Raw genomic sequence first — 21,221 nt, 5'->3', positions numbered from 1 at the left:
ACCCTTCCGCTATGAATTGCTCTGGCTCGAATACAAGGAGAGTGAGCAAATAGCGAGGGAAGTGTGGGCTGGAGGAAACCGAGGCAACCCCATGCACGACTTCACACACAAGATCTGCCAACTTCAAGCAAAGATGAAGCGTTGGAGCCGGGTCGTAGTGGGTGACCTTGAAGCCAAACTAGCAGACATCTGCCAGGAGTTAGACGAGTCCGAGCGACTGGATTGCAGCCGTAATCTCCCCGAAGAAGGGCTCGGCAGGCTCCACAGCCTCTATAACCACAAGTCTGCCCTCAGTAGGCAGATCAATATAAAATGGCTGCAGAGATCGAGACTCAAATGGGTGCAAGAAAGCGATCGAAACTCCAAATTCTTCCACATCACGGCGACGATCTGCATACACCACAATTGGATCTCCAGCATCTTCCAGGACGATGAAAGGTGGGTCCAAATCAAAGAAGAAGTGGAGGGGACCTTCCACGCCTTCTACAGCAAGCTCTAGGGCCCGATTAGCAATAACGAAACACAACACCCCATATGGCCACCCCTGCATAGGATATCGCCAGAAGAAGCACAGAAGCTCATCAGCACTGTCACAGTGGCAAAAATCAAAAAAGCATTGTGGAACCTCCCTCGGGGCAAAGCACCAAGTCCAGACGGTCTACAGGCGGAAGTATACATCAAATTTTGGGATGCCATGGGCAGCGGCCTTTGCGAAGCCATAAGTCACTTCTTCCGCCATGCCTCCATGCCCCACCACTGGGGCATAAACCTAGTAACCTTAATACCGAAAAAGGATAGCCCTACAATGGTAAAGGACTTCCATCCAATCTCGCTTTGCAATGTTAGCTACAAGATCATCTCTAAAATCTTAGTAGAACGCATGAAAGCCCTCCTACCTTGGCTCATCAGGTCGGAGCAAGCGGCATTCATTGCCGGTAGAAGCATTTCAGACAACACTCTTGCGGCCCAGGAAATCATACACTCGATGCGTAACAACAGAAGTGAGCCGCCGTTGCTGATGCTCAAGCTCGACATGGAGAAAGCCTTCGACCGCATCAGCTGGGCTGCGATACAACATACGCTGTCTAGAATGGGATTCCCCGAGCGGTGGTGCAACTGGATCATGGCGTGTGTTACCTCACTGAGGTTCGTTTCTTAGATCAACGGAACGCAGACAGAGTGGCTACTGCCACACCGAGGCCTTTGGCAAGGCGACCCACTATCGACATACCTCTTCATATTGGTTTCCCAAAATCTGACGAGTCTACTCAACAAGGAGACAGCAATCGGCTAGCTTTTCGAGTTTAGAGCTGGTGACGTCCAGCTAACCCATATGCTATATGCGGATGATCTACGGTCACAGGCCCAAGCTACGCCCCCACCGCGTCGACGGTCCTCGACTGCCTGGAGGAGTACTCTCGGTTAACAAACCAGAAGGTCAACCTCAAAAAATTAGAGCTTTTCCTGCCGCAGTGGATCAAACCAGAAGAGAAGGAAGCAATCTACAACTCACTTGGATTAAGACCAGCCTGCATGCCTTTCAACTACCTAGGTGTCCAAATCTCAGGCCAACGCATCAAGGTGAGGGAACACAACCACTTAGTCGACCGTGTTGCGAAGAAGCTAGCGGGCTGGAAAAGAGGAGTCCTATCGATGGTTGGCAGGCTCACGATCATCAACGCCACTATGCTGGCGATACCCACGTATTGGATGGGTAGCACATGGCTGCCGAATTCAGTCCTGGAAGCCATTACCAAGAAAGCCCGAGCTTTCCTATGGGACAACGGCTGCAGACGTGATATGCATCTCATCGGCTGGGATATAGCTACGAGCCCTAAGGAAGAAGGTGGCCTGGGCATAAGGAAGCTCAAGTTGGCACGTACGGCACTCGTCGGGAAGCTGCTCTTCCAAGTGCTGAATCAGGCAGATAAGCCATGGGTTCGCATCCTAAAGACAAAATATGGTGTGCTAAACCCATGGGATCCATACATGCCACCCAAGGCCTCTTGGGTATCACGAGCCCTAACCGTGACTGCCATAACCATACGAGAAAGCTACCGCAAGCTGGTGGGCAACTACCGATCAACGTGGGCTGCAGTAGACCCATGGGTCTCATCGATACCGTGGTCTCGGCAACCGCGCTGCATGCATCCTTGTCTGTTGGACGAGAAGCTGATGGTGAGCGACCTGACCCCGGGGAAAGGCTGGCCAAGTGCTAGACTAGTGACCGATGCAGGGTTGGACCTCGCCTTCAAAATCACCATGGCCTTAAATATACCGACCACAAAGCCGGATAGATGGATTTGGTGGCCTCATCGGGAAGGAGAGCCACGAGCAAAGGCCATCTATACCTACCTTCAGCTCTGATGCTAGCCTAGATGGCAAGGTTGGCAAGTGCTATGGCAGCTCCCGTTGGCGCCGCGAGTTCGCATGTTTACATGGAAGCTCTGCTGGGGCAGATTGCCCACCCAGGCCTATCTGCATGTGCTCCGAATCGGGCCTGACGAGACTTGCGCCTTGTGTTGCATCCATCTGGAAACCATCGACCACCTATTCTTCTCATGTAGATATGTGCTAGAGGTGTGGGCCCTGCTAGCAGGTGAACAGGGCTGGACATCCAATGAAGGGTGCCATGTAGGACCGAACTGGCTCTGCCAGGAATGGGATAGCGACGGCGCAAAGGACATTGCATGCAAGGCCCTCATCGCGGCAACCCTTTGGATGGTGTGGAAACAACAGAATGGTCGGGTCTTCCTAGGAGAAAACGACCATGCGAGAATGGTGGTACGCAAAGCGGTGCAACTCGCTCGGGACTATGCCAAACCAACCCAGCCAATGATCAAGCCTACTAGGCCAAGGAAAGAATGCAGATGGTTGGCCCTACCCCCCGGCTGGATCAAGGTGAACGTGGATGGTGCCTACTCACCGGACGACTATCAAGCGGGAGCTGGAGCCGTGCTCAGGTCAACAAATGGCGCACTCCTACAGGTAGCTTGGGAGCCCACGCCGGGGAACTCGGCATTACTAGCCGAGGGCAGGGCCCTATGGCTCGGGCTGACCCTAGCTAGGGGGCAAGGATCATGAAGGCGGAGCTCGACTGCCCGTGGAAACTTCGAAACCTAGTTGCTGAGTGTAAATCCTTGCTCAGCTCTTTTCCAAACTATCGACTCATACATGTATATAGAGAAGTCAACCGTGCGGTTGACGGGGCGGCCAAACGGGGTAAGACTGCGTCTCAGGCGGTCTTGTTAGGGCCGAAAGATCACATTCCCCCCGATCTTTGTAACTGCCTAAATTTTGATGCCTTAACCCCACCTAGGAGTTAAGCCAGCTAAATACAACTTATATTTCACAAAAAAAAAAACCATTCCCTAATGATCCAATTACTTAAAACTAAGTTAATTATCTTTTGATGATTAAGAAAGCTAAGTACGTTTACGTACCTTGCCTCTGAAACTTTGTTACAGGTCGAGATAGATGAATGAGAGAGAGCTTTCACAGTACTGTAGGAGGCTTTCGAGCATATAAGTTTGGCACTGTTAATGTAGTAATATCGCTAGAAAAGTAATCATCTTGGCCTAAGGCCATGGCCAAAAACCATGGTATCAATGTCACAGGTGTAAAGGCTAATGAGATAGTGCTCAGATCATTACAAAATATTTGGATTTTAATTCTAATAGTATTGATTTAACTAGTGTATTTGCCATGGGATGCGTACAATGAATAAGAAAAAGAAATATATATATATATATATATATATATATATATAGCTTACTAAATAAAACTTAAGTTATTAAAAAACGATAATATTTTAATTTTTATATTTTAACTGAGTATATCGAATAACTAGTCTTGGGGGCATTGTAGATTTTGATACTACATCACCAGTCATTCTCATGGTGAGCTATTCCTTTCAATAATAATTGCCATTAAATTTCCAACAGATATAGATGCATGAGATTGAATCCCTAAATACGAAGCCCAAACAAAACATCACAAGTCACCATTAATTCTATCACAGCTAACCTACTATTTGATACAACTGGGATTACAAGTGTCCAATTTTGAAGCATTTAACCTCTTTATACGTTTCTAGGTTTCCACAGTATTAATTGATACCCATCTAGATAGTTTATCTTAAAGATAATTGTTATAAATTTTCTCAAAGAATTTATTTGTTGGGATAGAGATAAAGCTTAATGATGTCTCATTAAAACCAAACTTGGGAATGCTCGTATAATATAACTTTACAATATTTTAAAAAAAAAAAAATTCTTTTGTAAATCATTTTAGAGTTTGTCGACTATAAGTTAAAGAGCTAGTGTTTCTTAATAAACAAGATAACTATATAATACTTTTGATAAATAGATTGGACAATTAAGTTAGTCATTCTAAATATAAAACTGGACCACAAAAAGGTCATATCAAGCCATCAATCTTATCTTCGCAATTTTTTCATCTAAAATCTTCTTATAATTCCCTCTCTCAACATTCTACATGCATTAAATAAATCAAAGCCTAAACTGCTATATATCATGACTACATTAATCTTAACAAAACAATTAATTAGATTAAATTGTGGTTTAATATAGTAATTCTCTAATAAAAGTTTACTTTCAAGAAAAGGAAGTGAAATCCTCCAAACGATTTGGTCCATTTACACCTTCATTTATTTAGTATTTGTTTACGACCATCTAACGAAAATAGTATTTCAAATTTCTTTTATAATTAAGAGCGTTTATTTAGAAATATCCGTCTAATATAATTTTAGCCCTTGTATAATTATTAAATAAACTGATAGAAGAGGAAGGAAATGTAGAAATTTGCATAACAAATGATTCAATAAAAACTATTAATTTCTTTATCCTAATTGAACGATTGAGATTAAATAATACTAAGTAAAATTAATAGAAAGTTTCAGTCACTTTTCTAAATTGTAAGGATAAATTAGTCATATTTTATTTCTCTCTCTAGCTATCTATTTTTTTATATAAGATAAAAATAATAATAAATTAATAGAAGTTGACACTCCTATTATTATGGGAGAGCAATAAGAAAATACTTAAATTCTATTTTTTTTTGTCAGTTAATCTAGACACATATGTAAAATATATTATATACCTTTTAGTTTATTAATAGATAAAAATTATTTTTATAATTAATTGGTTAGTAATTTGAAGCGAGTTATGTTAAAATTGGAGCGAAGTGATTTTAAGGAGAAATACAGAGGGTAAAATGCATAAAAATTAAAGCGATAAAAGGATTGGTAGGTGGGATAAGACGTACGTCACGTGCGATCGGTAGTACTCTGCCGACGTGGCGATGTTGGTTACTTTAGAGACAAGCGTTTACAACGGATCCATGCACGTGACGTCGGGGAGGGAAAAAAAGAAAAGAAAAGAAACGAACATCCAACGGCCAGGATTGGTCGATCCAGAGAAGTACGGGATCTTGTCCTACCGTGTCCCACATCCTTATCCCTACGAATTCGAGGAGTTAATGGGCCGCCGACACGTGGATCTTTCGTTGGATTTCCTTAGCCAGAGCCGTATCTTTCTTCGTCCGCAGTGCGTACGTGGCGCGCGCCCATTAAATGTTGGAGATGGTATGGTGGTCTTTGTCTCAGGTGTCTGTCTGTCTGTCTGTCTGTCTGTCTGTCTGTCTGTCTGTCTGTCTGTCTTTGTTACTGTGGCTGCAACGCAGGTAGCGTATGAGCTTCAAATGAGAGGGAGGAAAATGTTATATTTTAGTCTTTTTTTTTTTTTGCTTCATTGTTCTAAAGTTTTTTGGGCCAAAATTTATTATCCCCATAAGCATATTATGATGATAATTTTTTTTTAATTTTATTATTTATTTTGGTTTCTTGCGCATGATGGTAAAAGTTTAACAAATTAAATTCTTTGTTTTTCTAACGAAGACGAAGAAGAAAGAAGATCTGAAGATATGTTCCATTTGATTTCCTCTAAATAGGGGCTAATTTTCGAATGATGAATGAAAAAGAGGCTCTCGAATAATGTAGATAAATGCTGCAAAATGAGCACATTGGCATTAGTGACTCGCATATAAAAAATATTATCTTTGTGATATATTGTGTATAATTGTGTTAGGTAACTAGGGTCGGATAATGATCGAACGTTTTGAAATTATTGAGAATTATTGTCCTTTGCATCTTATATACTGGATCTATTATTTCTCAATAATTCTTTTTTTATATATATAGTTGGAGAGTTTTTTATGTAAATATTTAGTGTTCGAGTTTTCTATTATTACAGCAATCACTTTTTTGATGATTAAATTTTGGTCGTACGAAAACAATTGGTGTCAAAGCTAATGATTTACTTCAAAATTATGCACTCAATCTAATACATTTTAGTCTAATCTAGGTTAATCCATTAATGGAACCCCAATCCTAATCTAATTAGTTATAAGACTAGATTAGGAGCAACATGCCTAACTCAATATAGCACCTACTAATTATGAGGGTTTGTATTTAAATAGGGACCCCGCTAATTAATAACATATGGTAATTATTATATTAAATCTCTTTTCCTTTTTCTTCTGGTGCTCTAGGATCCAACCTTTTACCAACCTTATCTACAGGAATGTGAACAAAGATAAGGGAGAGCTCAAAAGCCCTCCACTTGCAAGGTGCAAATGGAGGATAAGAAAGCAAGAGAGAGAGAGAGATACAACCTTTGGGCTTTGGGGAGCTGTGAAAGAACCACATCCCTCTATCTCTTTTTTTTCATTTTTTTTAATCACAATTCCATTCAACCTTTTTGACCACATATTGCTATCAGAAAAAAGGCTATTAATTTTTTTAAAAAAAGGCTATGAAGCAAAGCAAATATATGGAGTGATCACTCATATATTGTGGAAGATATCATATAGTAAGTAAATGAATATACATACATACATATATATTTACCCTAAGTTAATCAAAACTAACAAAAAGTATTGATAAAAGAATAGAGCTAATTTAACTTAAACCTCCCTAACTATAGCTCATTTCTACATATATATTTCTTAAAACTTTTTTTTTATACATACAACATCTAAGCTATTAAAAATATGTTAAAATTTTCTCCTGTTACACACTCTTATTTTAGAGAAAAGAAAGAAAAAACTGAAAAATGTTAACATACCAAAATGCCACTATAAGTAGAGGAAGGCATTTCTATCTTTTTCATCCTTTAGGGGCGTTCTCTGAGAATAAAATCTAAGACATAGGGCTTGAATTATAAAATTCTTAGTGAAATATAAAACTTTAAAATGTACAAAAGATCACAAGAAAAAAGAAGTGATGTTAGGAATAATAGGTTGGATTCCTTGTACGCTTGCCCACTACCTTCTGTCTCCTTCACTCATTCACACTACTTTTCCTCTTTCTCTCTCTCACATGCTTAGAGTTTGAATTTAAAAAACAAAATAAATAAATTTAAAACTTGGAGAAAGAGAAAGATAGGAATGGATACTTAACAAGGAGTAGTGCTCTTTATTCCGGCCACGGTTGCAAGCTTAACCCCAACGCAAAGGTGTTTTTAACTTGGTCCACCTCCTGAGTAAAAATTTAATCAAACTAGTTGAATATTTATATTGGTATATATCAATGTGAAAAGGAGTGAAAGAGTTAATAGTCACAAGTTCTCTATCCTTCCATATCCACCTCAGTGGCAAAACTTTTATCCTTCCACTTCACTTTTGTGGATATAATTTACTATTACTTGGATGCTCAACTTATAGTGCAAACTTACTTATTATTCTTCATTTGTCTTTTAAAAAAAAGAAAATTGGAAGAATTTCTCAAATCTATGCTGTATTTATATATGTTAGTGGTGAGCTTTATTAATAAAACTATGATATGAAAATAGATAATGTAGTATATATAGTTTATTATTATAAAGTTTTGGATAGTTTGATTAAGATACTTATATATTTGTACATATTAATAGAAAAATACTCGTATAAATGAGCATTTTTCGACCATCATACTTATTCTTTTGAAAATTATATTTACATTCAAATGAAATATTTTCGTTCTTATTCATTTCATGATAAAAACTTAAAAAATAGAGCTCCCAAATTTGAATATCAACATCAGTTTAAAAAAAAGTTTCACCATTTTTTAGGGTTAACACCGTGAGTTTACTATATTTATATTTAGCCCAATTTTTTCTCCACATTTTTGCAAAATAGTTCATGAAAAACATATCAAAGATTCAACATAAACAAACTCATTGTTACTATACAAATGAGAAAAAGAACCACCAAAAAAAAAACCCAGAAATCCAACCTTGGATTTGCTATCTATCTATCTTATCTATCTCTATGTCTATCTCTAACTCCACATCCGAGTCCATAACCCATCTCAATTCATCTCATTATCATTACCATTACCATTACCATCGCCCATCTCCCCTCCTCCTCCATCAATCCACCTCTCCATTGGCGAGCACTCCTCCTTATGAACCATCTTCCAATGTAAAGCTTGGCAAGCACGCGAGCAGTAGTTGACGGCGCCGCAAACGGAGCACCTCCTGAACTCATGGCGCCGCGTTTCCGGCCTACCGCAACCCACGTGCGAGCAGAGCCTCAGGCCACCCTCTCCGCCCCCCATGCTCCCCCACCTCGACTTGAACCACTCCACCATGAACCGGTTCGCAGCGTCCCCCTCCGCCGCCACGTGGCACCCGAAGTCGCTGAGGAGGGAGCAGCACGGGGGCCGCGCCGCGTGGGACGGGGAGGCGGCGGCGAGCTCGCGGGCGTTGGCGTGGACGAGGAGGCGGCGGCCCTCGGCGATGTTGCGCCGGACGCCGTAGCCGTCCTGGAGGCAGTGGCCGAGCTCGCGGAGGGCGTCCACGTGCCCGACTGCGGCGGCGCGAACGCAGAGGGCGGCGCCGGCGCGGAGGTCCTTGTCGTCCTTCGACCCGCCGCTGCCGTTGAACTGGATCACCGCCAGCGAATACAGCGCCGCCCCGTGGCACCCGATCGCCGCGCGAGCCATGAGCGAAGCACCACTCCCTCTGTTCTCCAAGCAGTAGAATCGAATCTAGAGTCCCAAAAAAATCCCACCTTTAGCCCCAATAATCCCCTAAAAATCGCACCTTTGGAGTGAAAAAGAAAAAGTAAAATAGCAGAGAACAAGGAAGAAGACAGTACCATGCCGAGAAAGTAACAAGCTTCGAGATTCCCAGCATCGGCGCAGCGCTTCAAGAATCTATGAGCGGATTCCGACCACTTGTTCGCCTTCACCGCAATCGATCTCGCCGAGGCCCTCGCCAGCACCAGGGGATTCACGCCCAGCTCGCTAAATCTCTTACACCTGTTCCAAAGAACAAAAAAACCAAAAAAATAAGTCCAATTTTTACACCGAAATCGAATGAAAAAAACCGCTCTTTGAGATCGAAATCGAGCAATGGGGCGAGCGATTACGTTAACAGGATGCTGACGAGGTCGGAGGAGGAGGAGGCGGAGGAGCTCAGCTTGCAGAGGATGGAGATAACGAGATCATCCGGAAGCGCATCGAAGAAATCGACCCTCGCCTTCTTTGACTCGGATACTTCCTCCTCTTCTCCAAGCTCGCATCTTGCCCTCTTGTTCTTCTTCGTCCTCCTCCTCGGATTGCTATCCCACGCCATGGCTGGGTTCGGATAACGTAGCCCAGTTCTCGTCCTCATGGTGATCTATCTATCTATCTACCTTTCTATCCTTCTCATGTAGTAGTAGTAGCCTCTTCTCAAGGAAGACAGAGGAGATAGATAAGGCTTGGGAGATGTTTATATATATATATGGAGTGGAGAAGGGGTTCACTTGGTTGGATCTGAGTTGACGATTTTGCCCTTCATTCCATTTGAGAATTACGCCGTCACGAATGGTCAAACAAAGTTGACCGGTCGCTACGGTTGCTTCGAACGGGAGCAGGCTTTGAGCCTAAAAGAAAAAATAAAAAAAATAAAATTAAGTAAATCCTACTTCAAATTCTTTTGGGGATTAGGTCTCTTTTTTAATTAATATTTTTCCAGAGGGATTTGCCATAATAGGTGCCTATATTTTTGGCGCTCGAATAAATGCTATTATTAAAAGCTATTCAATCTCAGCTTCCAAATTCTTCCGTTAGATTCAAATTTTAATTTCGTTTGATATTCTATGCATACCCTCCTAAGAAAAGGAAGTGAAAAAAGAGACACTCTCTTACATAGGAACCAAAGTAAATCGAATTTGAATCTAGTATAAGTGCATAATAGTCTTCTATTGACGTCTGATTAGAAACTTTCCATTAGAATTTTCTCCACATCCTTATCATCTATTCTTATATTTATTGTGCCAGTTTCCCAACCAGGCCAATTGACGAATTCTATAAGCGTAAGCAAAAATGAATTCCACCACATAATGTAGTAGTTTTTGAATCATTTTAAACAATTTATACAAGGAGAAAATTATCTTTTATTAATCTAAGTTCAATTCTAATTATGATTATTAGATTAACTAGCATAATGATATTTCTGAAAGAGTTTGAATATTTTTCGTGATAATAATGATATTTTGTAGAATATGACGACGATTATGATATTTTAAAAATGTTTATTTCTAACCGATGGTTATTAAAAATTTGTAAATATATATCGATAACTAAATTATTTTTTTCTTTTTTAGTTTAACGTGTTAAAAAAAATATTTACTATGACAATGGGTGATATTTCTATAGTTTTTTGGAGCCATTTTAAATCGCCTATATAAGGGGAAGAATATCTTTTATTAATCTAAGTTTAAGTCTAATTTAAGTAATAATAATATTTTTGAGGTATGTTAATGACAACCCAATTGAAGTTTTTTCCAGTTATGGTAAGGGAATTTAAAAAGAACTCTCTAAGTGATCACATCATGCTAATTAGAGTAATCTAATTGTTGTCAAATCATGAGAAAAATTAATTTTATAATCTTACTCTTTCCAACATGCATAAAAATATTAAGCAAGTCTGTAATGAAATTAAATTTACCTCCAATTAATCAACTCTAATTTTTTTTTTAAATGAATTTAACCCAACTCTACTTAATTTAAAATTAAACAATTTGCTTGTATGACACCTAATTAACCAGATTTGGTATTTAGTGTGGAAACATCAAGTACATTTAGTTGCTTGAAACTTTGTTAGGCTACTCTATTACGTTAGCTAATGCTAATAAATGAATCATATGTTCATAACAATGACCTTTGACATGACTTAATAAACAGTAGAGGAGATAATACCATCATCCTCTATGAGAAAGAAATTAAGGAAAATCTTATTTTAAAAAAAAATTGCCGATTAATTAGATTTCAAATTTCATATCATAGAAGTAGTTGTCTTGTTCTACTACTAGTGATTTAGGACAATAATTGCGTGTTCAAATATAACTCTATATAAATGATAGTATGTGATGATAAATATTCAGCACACACAAAGATCAAAATATCTTAGTTTGACCTGCCACCTAACTAGCAATTTGATTGGATTAATGTTGATGATAAGGACTTAATCATGGGTGATTAGCTTCTTATGTTAATTAAATATATTATCTTTTATTAGTTTGAGTTTTCTATGAACAAATATTGCAAAATATTTCTTAGTGATATTTTTGAGTTAAACCTTAATTTGTTTCTAATAACTAAAAAGGAGTACAAATAATAATTGTTAATTAATCTAATTTCAATGTTAATAATGTGTACATGAAGATAGAGAAAGATTAGTTTGAAGTCAAAATGTGACACCCCTATCATTTATAAGTAGTTGAAAAGATTGAGTAATTACAAAACAATAGACTTTGGCTCTCTAGTGATAATTGCAATTGGAACTTTTAAACTATCGTCTATTTACGCATCAATAATCATCTTTAGTATGCAAAAGCTTTCAAATATTTATTAGAAAATTATTGTGTAGAAAAAAAAACTGTCGAGAGTGTAACGTATAATATAGCATAAATAAAAATTAGAGATAATTTTCCTTTAGACACTATAAATAAACTATTGCGTACGTATATGCCACCTTTATATTCTTACTATCTTAGAGAAACTAAAGAAAATATATGTTGAAATAAATAATAGTTTATAATAAAGAGATTTTGGGTATAGTTAAGGTTAAACCCTAATATTAGTATTTATTTATAATTTAATTATCCATGCTCTAATTTTGTGTTACTGAGAAATATACAGAGAGAAGTGTACATAATCAAGTGCAAAATGTATGTGGATAAGATGGGTGACGTGGCGCTCTAGGTGGAATGTCAGCCACTCCTTACCTGCCACATGGGACCATGAGAATAGACTATTCATAAGCACAAAAGAAAAGGATAAAAAAAAGATTAATCTTCTCCTAATCTTAAGGCTTATATCATCCATTATCCACTCTCCAAGTGTTGCTAATAATTAATATTGCAAACAAATTAGAGACATAAACTGATGACCACCTGTGACATATTCAACTATGAATAGTTGGCAAAATGTGTACTTAATTATTACATGCTGAAAGGAATGGAATTCCCTACCCTAATCTCAACATATGAACTTTTGAGTCATTGTTATTGGATAAGTAGATTTAGCTGCAGCTATTCTTGATACAAACACCCTATTAGGTAAGAAAAATTTGGAAGTATATCTTTAGAAGTAGGTACAATCTTGTAGCATTGGACAAGTTAACATGTTTGAGTGTTAAAAGAGATGAGTGAGGAGAATTGCCACCTTTACAAAAGGATTAGAAAAAAAGAGAGTTATATACAAGGTTTGGACTAAATTCTTAATGAAAAGAAAGAAGATAGATATACTGAGGAGTATAAGTGGTGCTATTAAGAAGGTCCCAAGAAAAATATTATAATCAAGTCACCAATGACCAAGGTGACAAAATCATAAATAACATATTTCATACATACATAGCCCTCAGAATGAGAATATCTTGGTCAAGGTTATTTCCAAGTATGAACTAATGGTTGACCAAGCTACTAATCAAATTAAAAATGTAATTGGAGTAGTTGGCCTCCACTCTCATATGTAAAATTATATCATTATTCTAGTCAAAGACATGAAGCAATTGTCTATATTGTACTCCCCCATTCATCTTGATTAAGATCTTTCTAAGATTTTGTTCCCCTTCTTTATCTCTTGATTAAGACATCGCTTAAGTCTAATCAAGTCTATTAATTAATATCTATAAATATTTTAAGAGAATTTATCGAAAACACTCTACATTCTTATCATATTGATAATCATCATTGAATCCCTATAAAACCGTCGCGTTAACTATAAATACAAACAAATGAGAATTTGATTTTAAAGTCAAACTAGGAGTATTTTAAATTTTAAATATTTTTATTTTCAAATTTCATCTGAGATATTAGAAGTAAAAACAAACTCCTAAGATCCAAATTCAAATCTCCACCAAACCCTAAATGCTATATATATATATATATTCTTATATCACCTATAGATCTCTTCCTTGTGCTTTAGTAGCCCACTTGGGGATAGCTAATTAGATGTGGAATAATTTAATTGGGTATAAGGTTTTTTTGGAAAAGGCTACTGCCAAATAACAAGGTGACAAGTAAGATGGAGTTCCAGCTCAGCAGGGTTATCTGAATGTACACGTGTCGTTTACAAGGTGATAAGGTTTGATTTAAGATACGTGCGTGTTCTTATTGGTTGAATTATCCACTTGATCTTTCCCATTAGAACACCAATTTAGCTAATGAGAAAAGGCTCATCTAGCTTTAAGCTCTATTCTAATTCTCGTGTCAAGGAGGGGCCACCAAGGGTTTATACATACTACATTTATATATTAAAAACAAAAATGCTAGTAGTAATTTATTAATTATTAGGGCGTTCATTTGTGGAATAAGACTAATTTTTTATATACTAGTATAAGTTATTCTATTATTTAATTAAATATTAGTATAAGGAGCAATAATTATATTTAATGTGATATATGAATAGAAATTAGCGACATTTTAAATCAAATGACGAGAATAGTCTTGATGTAGTAGTAATAAAACTATATTTCTAGATTATTATTAAATTATGTTTAAAATTTGTATACAATTAATAGGAGAGATAATGATGAATTAATATAGAAGCTAATTTGTTGTTTAGTTATTATACCAGAATAAGAAGAGTTATTCTAAAAGAAGGTTATTCTTGTTCCATAAGTAAACGAAGTTTATTATTCTAAGGATTTAGCTTATATTTGTTTCGGCATATAATTTAATCATTAAATTAGATAAAAATATATATTAAATTTACTAAATATTAAAAGCATTTTCACTCTTATCAATATCCATCAACTCTCTATGTGAAATTACATATTTATCCTTAGAACCTGTAAATCATGACAAGCATTACAAAGACCTATAGATAGTAGAGCCGAACCTAGCTTTCATCTCTATCCAACTACAAATCCAAAGAAGCAACCACAATATAATTTTTTATTAAGAGTTAAGACTGAAGGCTAATCTTGTCATTAACAAGAGACAGGTGGTGAGAGTGGCAGTTAACGAAAGCTAAATGTGCGTTGGGATTCTACCATACCGAGTGCTAATTCCTTATTCCTTGATACTAATAATTATTGGGATAGTTAATTAGTAAGTTTAGATGCTAATCTAATGTGTTAATCTAGGGATTAGTGAAAGTGGTGGAGAGTCTTGCAGTGGGGATAAGATTGGAGGGATGTTGCTTAACGCATTTGCCTCCTCCTTCTTCTTCTTCTTCTTCTTCTTCTTCTTCCTTCTATTACTACTTCCATGCACGTGATCTCGTACTCTCATTTCGTAAGTTTCAAGCCAAAGATAACTAATAATAATTCCAAATTATAACTATGCATTGCTAATCTTGGCCTGTAAAAATTAATTAATGTTGAAGAAAATTGTTATAAATACGTATTATATAGTTCGATTATCCTGTATTTTGCTGACTAGTTTGTTTGATGTGTAGTTATTTTTAACTTATATCTATGGTAAACCTATAGTTTAGCAAACTAATAGAGGGATATTTTTGACAATAAAATAAAATTGTAATGTTATGGATTTGGATTAATTACATATATTGCTCATTTTTATTATATAAAACCTATCACTTTTCTTTTATGAGACATTTTGCAGGATACATGGTATTAATGTTTGAATGCTTCATCTACTAATTAAAGATGATCAATTAATCATTAAGCTAATCAATTAGTTTAACATGCCATTTCGCCAATTAGAAAGATATTTGGTGTGAGGCATCTTACCCGTAATTAACAAAAAGTTTAGTGACAAGTTGGGAGTAGGAGAGAATTATTTTGTTTATATATTCTCTTTTCTTTTTCAAGCCTTTTGATGGTGGAAAATAATTAGAGGATAAGGATGAGGATTTTGAACCATGGGCTTTAATTAAGTAGAAAATTCTTGAACAATTTGTAGTAGTGGCTAGAGTGGAAGCACCAATCAACCAAATTAACCCACATCATTATGGAATTAATTAATCACAGTTGGTTGTTAGTTAGTAAGGATAAATATGCAATGGTTGGTAGTTGGGAATTTCATATCCATAATCACCCATTGATAGTTTAGATAAGCTCTAATCTCATTAATTCTAATATAAGGAAGACAAATACTACTAGCGTGTGACAAAAATTTTCCTTAGTCTAGTTGCATAGTTTTTGGTAAAAGAAAACAAATTCATTATCCGAAAAAGAGCGTAAAAGTTTCGTATCCGAATAGATACTCGCAGAATTCCTATATAAATACTAAAAGAGCTCAAAATATGAAGATATAAACCAAACAAACTCAAACCTCGTGACATATAAAGATAAATTGTTAAGGTATTTCTCATATAGGGTTACCATTCGAATCTCCGATAATTATCTCTATTCCACCTTGTTGGGCTCAAATCAAATTATTCATCTGTATTGCGTTTGGCCCAACCCAATATAGACATTCATTTTATAGACGGTCATTATTCAATATATTAAAAAAGATTTAATTTACGTCACACATTTTATTTTTATTATAACACCTCATATATTTATTTATCATTAATTTTTTATGTGAATTAAAATTTAACTTGATAATTATTGACGAAAGAAAGAATATTTATTACTTAAAAAGTTAAAAATAAAAGAAATAAAAATATTCCTCCGCAAAGTTGGCTAATATAGAGATAGAGATAAGTGGACCATGTTAACTTTATACAAATATAATTAACATAATTAATTTATATGATACCCTGTCAGTTAATGGACACCACGAGTTCCAACGATAACTAACCATATAGGATGCTGATGATAATAAAAGAAAAAAAAAGTAAGGAATATTTTTTCATCTAAATTAAAAATAAAATAATCTAATTGATCACGTAATTTAAAAAAAGAAAAAAGAAAAAAGAAAAAATTGCTTCCCTTTGAAGAGGCAACGATAGATTCCTCAAATCCTCCTCAGATATTTTTTTTTCTCTCAGCACAACCACAGCCACAGCCATGGCCTCATTGGATTACTAGCTAGCCACAACATTCTATGACATCCACGTCAGCCAGAATCTAGAGGTGGAGGATCCAGGGACTGGATTCTGTCCGCCACGTGTCAAGACGTGAGAGAGCCAGATGGGCATCTTCCTATCTCTCTAAGATAAGCCCACTTTGAAACTCAAATATGTCTCCCCTTATCCTACTCTCCTCACAACCACACAAGAGAGAAGACTATCTATGGCTACAGTGTCTGCCTCCTCCCCCGCTGTTGCTGCCATAGCCAGGCAAGTTTATCTCTCCCCCAGTTTCTTGAAGAAGAAAAGATATTACCATTCCTTTTCATCCTCTTTAATCGATTTCAATCGTGCTCACTCAGATCATATTTTCTTTTTAACAAAAAGAAAGTGTTGGAAAATAGTGGAGAATTAACACTACATCAAATATAAGCTATTAGATGAGTGTTGCTTTATACTTTATAATTTAAACTGATGGTAATTTTATGCCATTCAGCTCTCAGAAGAGCAGGAATGGTGTAACTGCAACAGCAAAGGCATCCTTCCTCAATGGAAGGAAGCTGAGACAAGGGAAGTGGGCGGCGCCGGCGGCACGGCGAGCCTTCTCGGTATCCGCGGCGGCGGCTTCGGAGAGGCCTCTCTGGTTCCCAGGAAGCACTCCTCCTCCATGGCTTGATGGCAGGTAGATTCTCTTCGTCCTCTCTGCACTCTTTAAGATTCATACTTTATTAATTCTTTTTAATTCCATTGGAATATAACTGCGAATTGGTGTTGTTTGAATCCTTTGAATGCAGCCTTCCTGGAGATTTCGGTTTTGATCCATTGGGTCTGGGTAAGTACGAATCTCCTTAGTTAATTTTATATCCTTCTAATATTTGTGTTTGCTTAAGTACCATTTAAAACATATTATTTTTGCATGAATTTACTTTGTGATAACTATAATTTAAGATCTGAATTATTTCTTTCATGCCTTTAATTGAGAGTTTTACCCTGTAATTTTATTTGTGTCATTTTTATCCTTTTAGAATGAAATAATTATTTTTTATATAATATTTGATTAATTTACCGGTCCAATTTGAATATACTTGTTAAAATAAAATTATAGAAAATTGAATAAAATGTTTAATTTAGCTAAAATAATATCAATCAAATTCCATATAAAAGTATTTTTATGTTTTAATTATTAAATGGATCATAAAAAAGTAGAGAAATAGAGAATTAAAATGAGATGTAATTGAATGGTCCACAGGATCCGACCCGGAGAGCCTGCGGTGGAACCAGCAAGCGGAGCTGGTCCACTGCCGGTGGGCCATGCTCGGCGCCGCCGGCATCTTCATCCCGGAGCTCCTCACCAAGATCGGCATCCTCAACACCCCGTCGTGGTGCACCGCCGGCGAGCAGGAGTACTTCACCGACACCACCACCCTCTTCGTCATCGAGCTCATCCTCATCGGCTGGGCCGAGGGCCGGCGGTGGGCCGACATCATCAAACCGGGCAGCGTCAACACCGACCCCATATTCCCTGAGAACAAGCTCACCGGGACCGACGTCGGCTACCCGGGCGGGCTCTGGTTCGACCCGCTCGGGTGGGGGAGCGGCTCGCCGGAGAAGGTGAGGGAGCTGAGGACGAAGGAGATCAAGAATGGGAGGCTAGCGATGTTGGCCGTGATGGGGGCTTGGTTTCAGGCTATCTACACCGGCACTGGACCCATTGACAACCTCTTTGCGCACCTCGCCGATCCCGGCCATGCAACCATTTTTGCTGTAAGTGTTTGGAATATTATATTTTACACCCTATACTTTTCACAAATTCGTCATTCATGCTCTGCATTTTCGGCACTTTTTTCTCAAAAAACACCATGGTAAAACTGAAAATTCATCAAACCTAACCAAAATATATATATATATATATATATATATTACTCTTCTCAACCTTATACATAAATTTTCTCAAGTGCATTTTCGTCAAAAAAATTTATAGATTATTCTAACTATATAATAAAGTATGATGTTTTTCATGACAAATCCAAAACTTATTTGGTCTCATTTGGTTATTTGCAGAAAACCCCTATTTTCTCCTAAGTTGCTATTGCTACAATTGTGTACTGATATATGTTTGTTTGATTATTAATTCTTGATGTTTAGGCTTTCACACCGAAATGAAGAAGAAAGCATTCAGATTGATTGATTGAGAGAGAGAGAGAGAGGAGCTTTTAGTGGGAAATGAGTTGCAAATCCGACTTCAACCTTTGTGAATGCTTCTATGTATGATCTAGAGATTATTTTGTAATATGTAACAAGTATTAATTAAATGTACAAATACTCCACGATGCTTTAAATCTTGTGAATTGGTAGTCTGAGAAATTAACAGCTACTATCTAATTACTATGATTAATTAATAATTCATTGATACTTATTATTAGCAACTCTTCACAAGCCAAAAAAAAAAAAAAAAAGAATTTTCACATTCTTCATTAGCTATTGCAAGGAACTATAAGAATACTATGATAAAATAATATGATAATATCAACTTTGAAAAGTAAACGAAGCCGATAATAGTTTTGCTAGGGTTTTAGTTGCTTATTTTTCTTTCTCTTGTCCACAAGGATTTTCCTTGTCATTGTCAACATTTTCCTCTATCCCCCTTCTCTCTCTACCTTAGCAATGTCTTGCGTCGCTAGTGTGTCGATCTCCACCGCTTATGTTGTTAACGACCTTCCCAATGTTGCCCTCCCTCTTTCCTCCACCCGCTACCACCTCCACTATTGTTGTCGTCTCTCTCTCCTCCCTTACCTAGCTGAAGCAGTTGTTGCCACCACCCTCAACCTCCTTCCCTATTGCAATAATCACAATAGCAGACGGGTGTTATTGTATTTGCTTTAATGTTGGTCTGAATTTGCTAGGATTGTGATGGAGCCAATGGAAGCCTATTTCATTAATAGTGTTCTTGTGATTGCTAGATTTTTTTTTTCTGCCTATAGGATTTGATACAATATGTAAACCGATGAATTGCTGATGTTTCGTCAAAATTGTGGGGCTTGTCCAAACCATTTCATCATTTTTTTCGTGTATCAGACTGCAAATAGTAACCCAAAAGACTTTCATTTAATAAAAACAAGAGAAGAGATGCTCCCACGTATATAGACTAATAAATAATTGCCTCAATTAAGTTGACAAATTTAAATATAAAAATTAATATTTTCTAACCAGTCAGTTATCTAACACAGTATCATATCTATATTTTTTTTCGAACCCACTTAAGTAATTAAATTGTATAAATAATGAGAAATCATAATATAAAAAATAAATAAATAAATAAATAATGATCCCTCTAATTAAATTCGACATATATATCTACCAAAAGAGTTCACAAATGTCGACAAGATAGTTTCTAAAGGGAAGAGCTCCTCAAATGAGACTACCATAAAATTAAAAAATAAATAATAATAATAAAAAATCTAGTTCATTGCACCCATCCTTTGCCATGCAAAAGTCTTTTACACGACTTCCTAAAAGGTAAAAGACAAGATCCAACCGTTAATTCTCATCCTTCACATGGATGCGTAGAAATTTCTGAGTCCACGACCAAACACATGGAAAAAAAGGAAAGAAAAAAATCTCGTTAAAAACAGCAAACCGAACTCTGACCACCAAAACAACGACACGAATCCAACACCCCCACGCCTCCCCCAAATCCACACAACCTTCCAATCCCAAAATCCCCTTCAACCACACTCAACCCTCCACCTTAACGTAGCCTCCTTTCCTACCACCCAAAACCATTACGCTATTTAACATCTCAATATGATCCTCATACTCTTTTATAAAGGGATAATAAAACTCGTCGGCGATTTCCTTCTATCTCTCTAGTTCGCCGCCGACATGGGTCCGATCGTGTTGGCCTCGCAGCTGGCGACGGGGCTCGGCGTGGTGGCGGGTGCGATGCTGGTGAAGTCGGCGATGGACGCGCTGGACGCGGGGCCCATGGCCGGGGGGTTGCCGCGGTGCGCCACGTGTAACGGGACGGGGCGGGTGGCCTGCCTCTGCTCGCGGTGGTCGGACGGGGACGTGGGTTGCCGCTCGTGCGCCGGGTCGGGTCGGATGGCGTGCAGGAACTGCGGCGGGTCCGGATCCGGCCGGCCGCTCCCGATCCAAGTCCGCGTGCCATCCTCCAATCGACCTCCTCCTCCTCGATAAGAAGAACAAGAACTTAGAAACAGAGAGAGAGAGATGAGATGAGATGAGATGAGATTAGTTACTAATTATGTATATACGAGTCTTAACCAAGTGATTTGGATGTTTGTTGGAGTTGTTATCTAAATACTCTTTTCAATTTCCATCATATGTTTTCTCGTTCGCTTTTTAGTTGATTTTATTTGGTTTGAAGAAATTTTGTTGTGTTGTATATTGATCTTAATGTGTCTAAAAGGAAGGGGAGAAGGAAACCCCTCACAATTAATTAACAGCTTCTTCCTGTTAGTCTAGAGAATAATAAGGCCAAAATATAGGTGGCTATTTGAAAAAAAAAAAGGTTAAAAAAGAAGAAGAGAAATTTCTCTTTGCCACTTTGCATTTACATAGATGAGTTAACTTAATTATGGATCTAAATAATATTAATATTTTATTTTCAAAGATACGAATAATAATAAATACAAAATAAAGGGTGTTTTTGATAAATTTTATTTAAAGGAAAAAAGAAAATTTATAAAATATTTTTATTTACATCCTACTTTTTGGACCAATC

At 37.2% G+C, this 21,221-nt stretch overlaps 3 protein-coding genes across 3 annotated transcripts; 2 read left to right on the top strand and 1 right to left on the bottom strand.

Moving 5' to 3' along the window:
• Positions 1-8,225: 8,225 nt before the first annotated feature.
• LOC140801600 (F-box protein At1g67340-like) lies at positions 8,226-9,760 on the bottom strand. The gene is made up of 3 exons (XM_073156779.1): positions 9,433-9,760; positions 9,160-9,322; positions 8,226-9,049 (listed from the first exon to the last, which is right to left on the bottom strand). The coding sequence occupies exons 1-3, from the start codon at positions 9,675-9,677 to the stop codon at positions 8,369-8,371; spliced, it is 1,089 nt and encodes a 362-aa protein (XP_073012880.1). The 5' UTR covers positions 9,678-9,760; the 3' UTR covers positions 8,226-8,368.
• Positions 9,761-16,622: 6,862 nt separating this feature from the next.
• Positions 16,623-18,816, top strand: LOC140801584 (chlorophyll a-b binding protein 7, chloroplastic-like). Its single transcript, XM_073156758.1, has 5 exons — positions 16,623-16,747; positions 16,974-17,159; positions 17,272-17,309; positions 17,727-18,241; positions 18,623-18,816. Exons 1-5 carry the CDS (start codon positions 16,701-16,703, stop codon positions 18,638-18,640), a joined length of 804 nt encoding a protein of 267 aa, XP_073012859.1. The 5' UTR covers positions 16,623-16,700; the 3' UTR covers positions 18,641-18,816.
• Positions 18,817-20,125: 1,309 nt separating this feature from the next.
• On the top strand, positions 20,126-20,842 carry LOC140802018 (uncharacterized). Its single transcript, XM_073157425.1, has one exon. It carries the CDS (start codon positions 20,360-20,362, stop codon positions 20,672-20,674), a length of 315 nt encoding a protein of 104 aa, XP_073013526.1. The 5' UTR covers positions 20,126-20,359; the 3' UTR covers positions 20,675-20,842.
• The last annotated feature ends 379 nt before the right edge of the window (positions 20,843-21,221 follow it).

The sequence above is a fragment of the Typha latifolia genome, chromosome 15, assembly GCF_019914945.1.
Source record: "Typha latifolia isolate L0001 chromosome 15, TyphaL0001v2, whole genome shotgun sequence".
NCBI classification, from domain to species: domain Eukaryota; kingdom Viridiplantae; phylum Streptophyta; class Magnoliopsida; order Poales; family Typhaceae; genus Typha; species Typha latifolia.
The sequence above is the reverse complement of the archived record's forward strand: the minus strand, read 5'-3'. Positions and strand labels throughout refer to the sequence as shown.

Excerpts from the sequence above, each read along its gene's own strand:
- LOC140801600 (XM_073156779.1), bottom strand. The coding sequence starts at position 9,677 with ATGAGGACGAGAACTGGGCTACGTTATCCGAACCCAGCCATGGCGTGG. Across the intron at positions 9,323-9,432 it reads CTCGTCAGCATCCTGTTAAC|GTGTAAGAGATTTAGCGAGC; the intron begins GTAATCGCTCGC and ends TCTTTGGAACAG. Across the intron at positions 9,050-9,159 it reads CTTGTTACTTTCTCGGCATG|ATTCGATTCTACTGCTTGGA; the intron begins GTACTGTCTTCT and ends TTGGGACTCTAG.
- LOC140801584 (XM_073156758.1), top strand. The coding sequence starts at position 16,701 with ATGGCTACAGTGTCTGCCTCCTCCCCCGCTGTTGCTGCCATAGCCAG. Across the intron at positions 16,748-16,973 it reads GCTGTTGCTGCCATAGCCAG|CTCTCAGAAGAGCAGGAATG; the intron begins GCAAGTTTATCT and ends TATGCCATTCAG. Across the intron at positions 17,160-17,271 it reads CCTCCATGGCTTGATGGCAG|CCTTCCTGGAGATTTCGGTT; the intron begins GTAGATTCTCTT and ends CTTTGAATGCAG.
- LOC140802018 (XM_073157425.1), top strand. The coding sequence starts at position 20,360 with ATGGGTCCGATCGTGTTGGCCTCGCAGCTGGCGACGGGGCTCGGCGTG.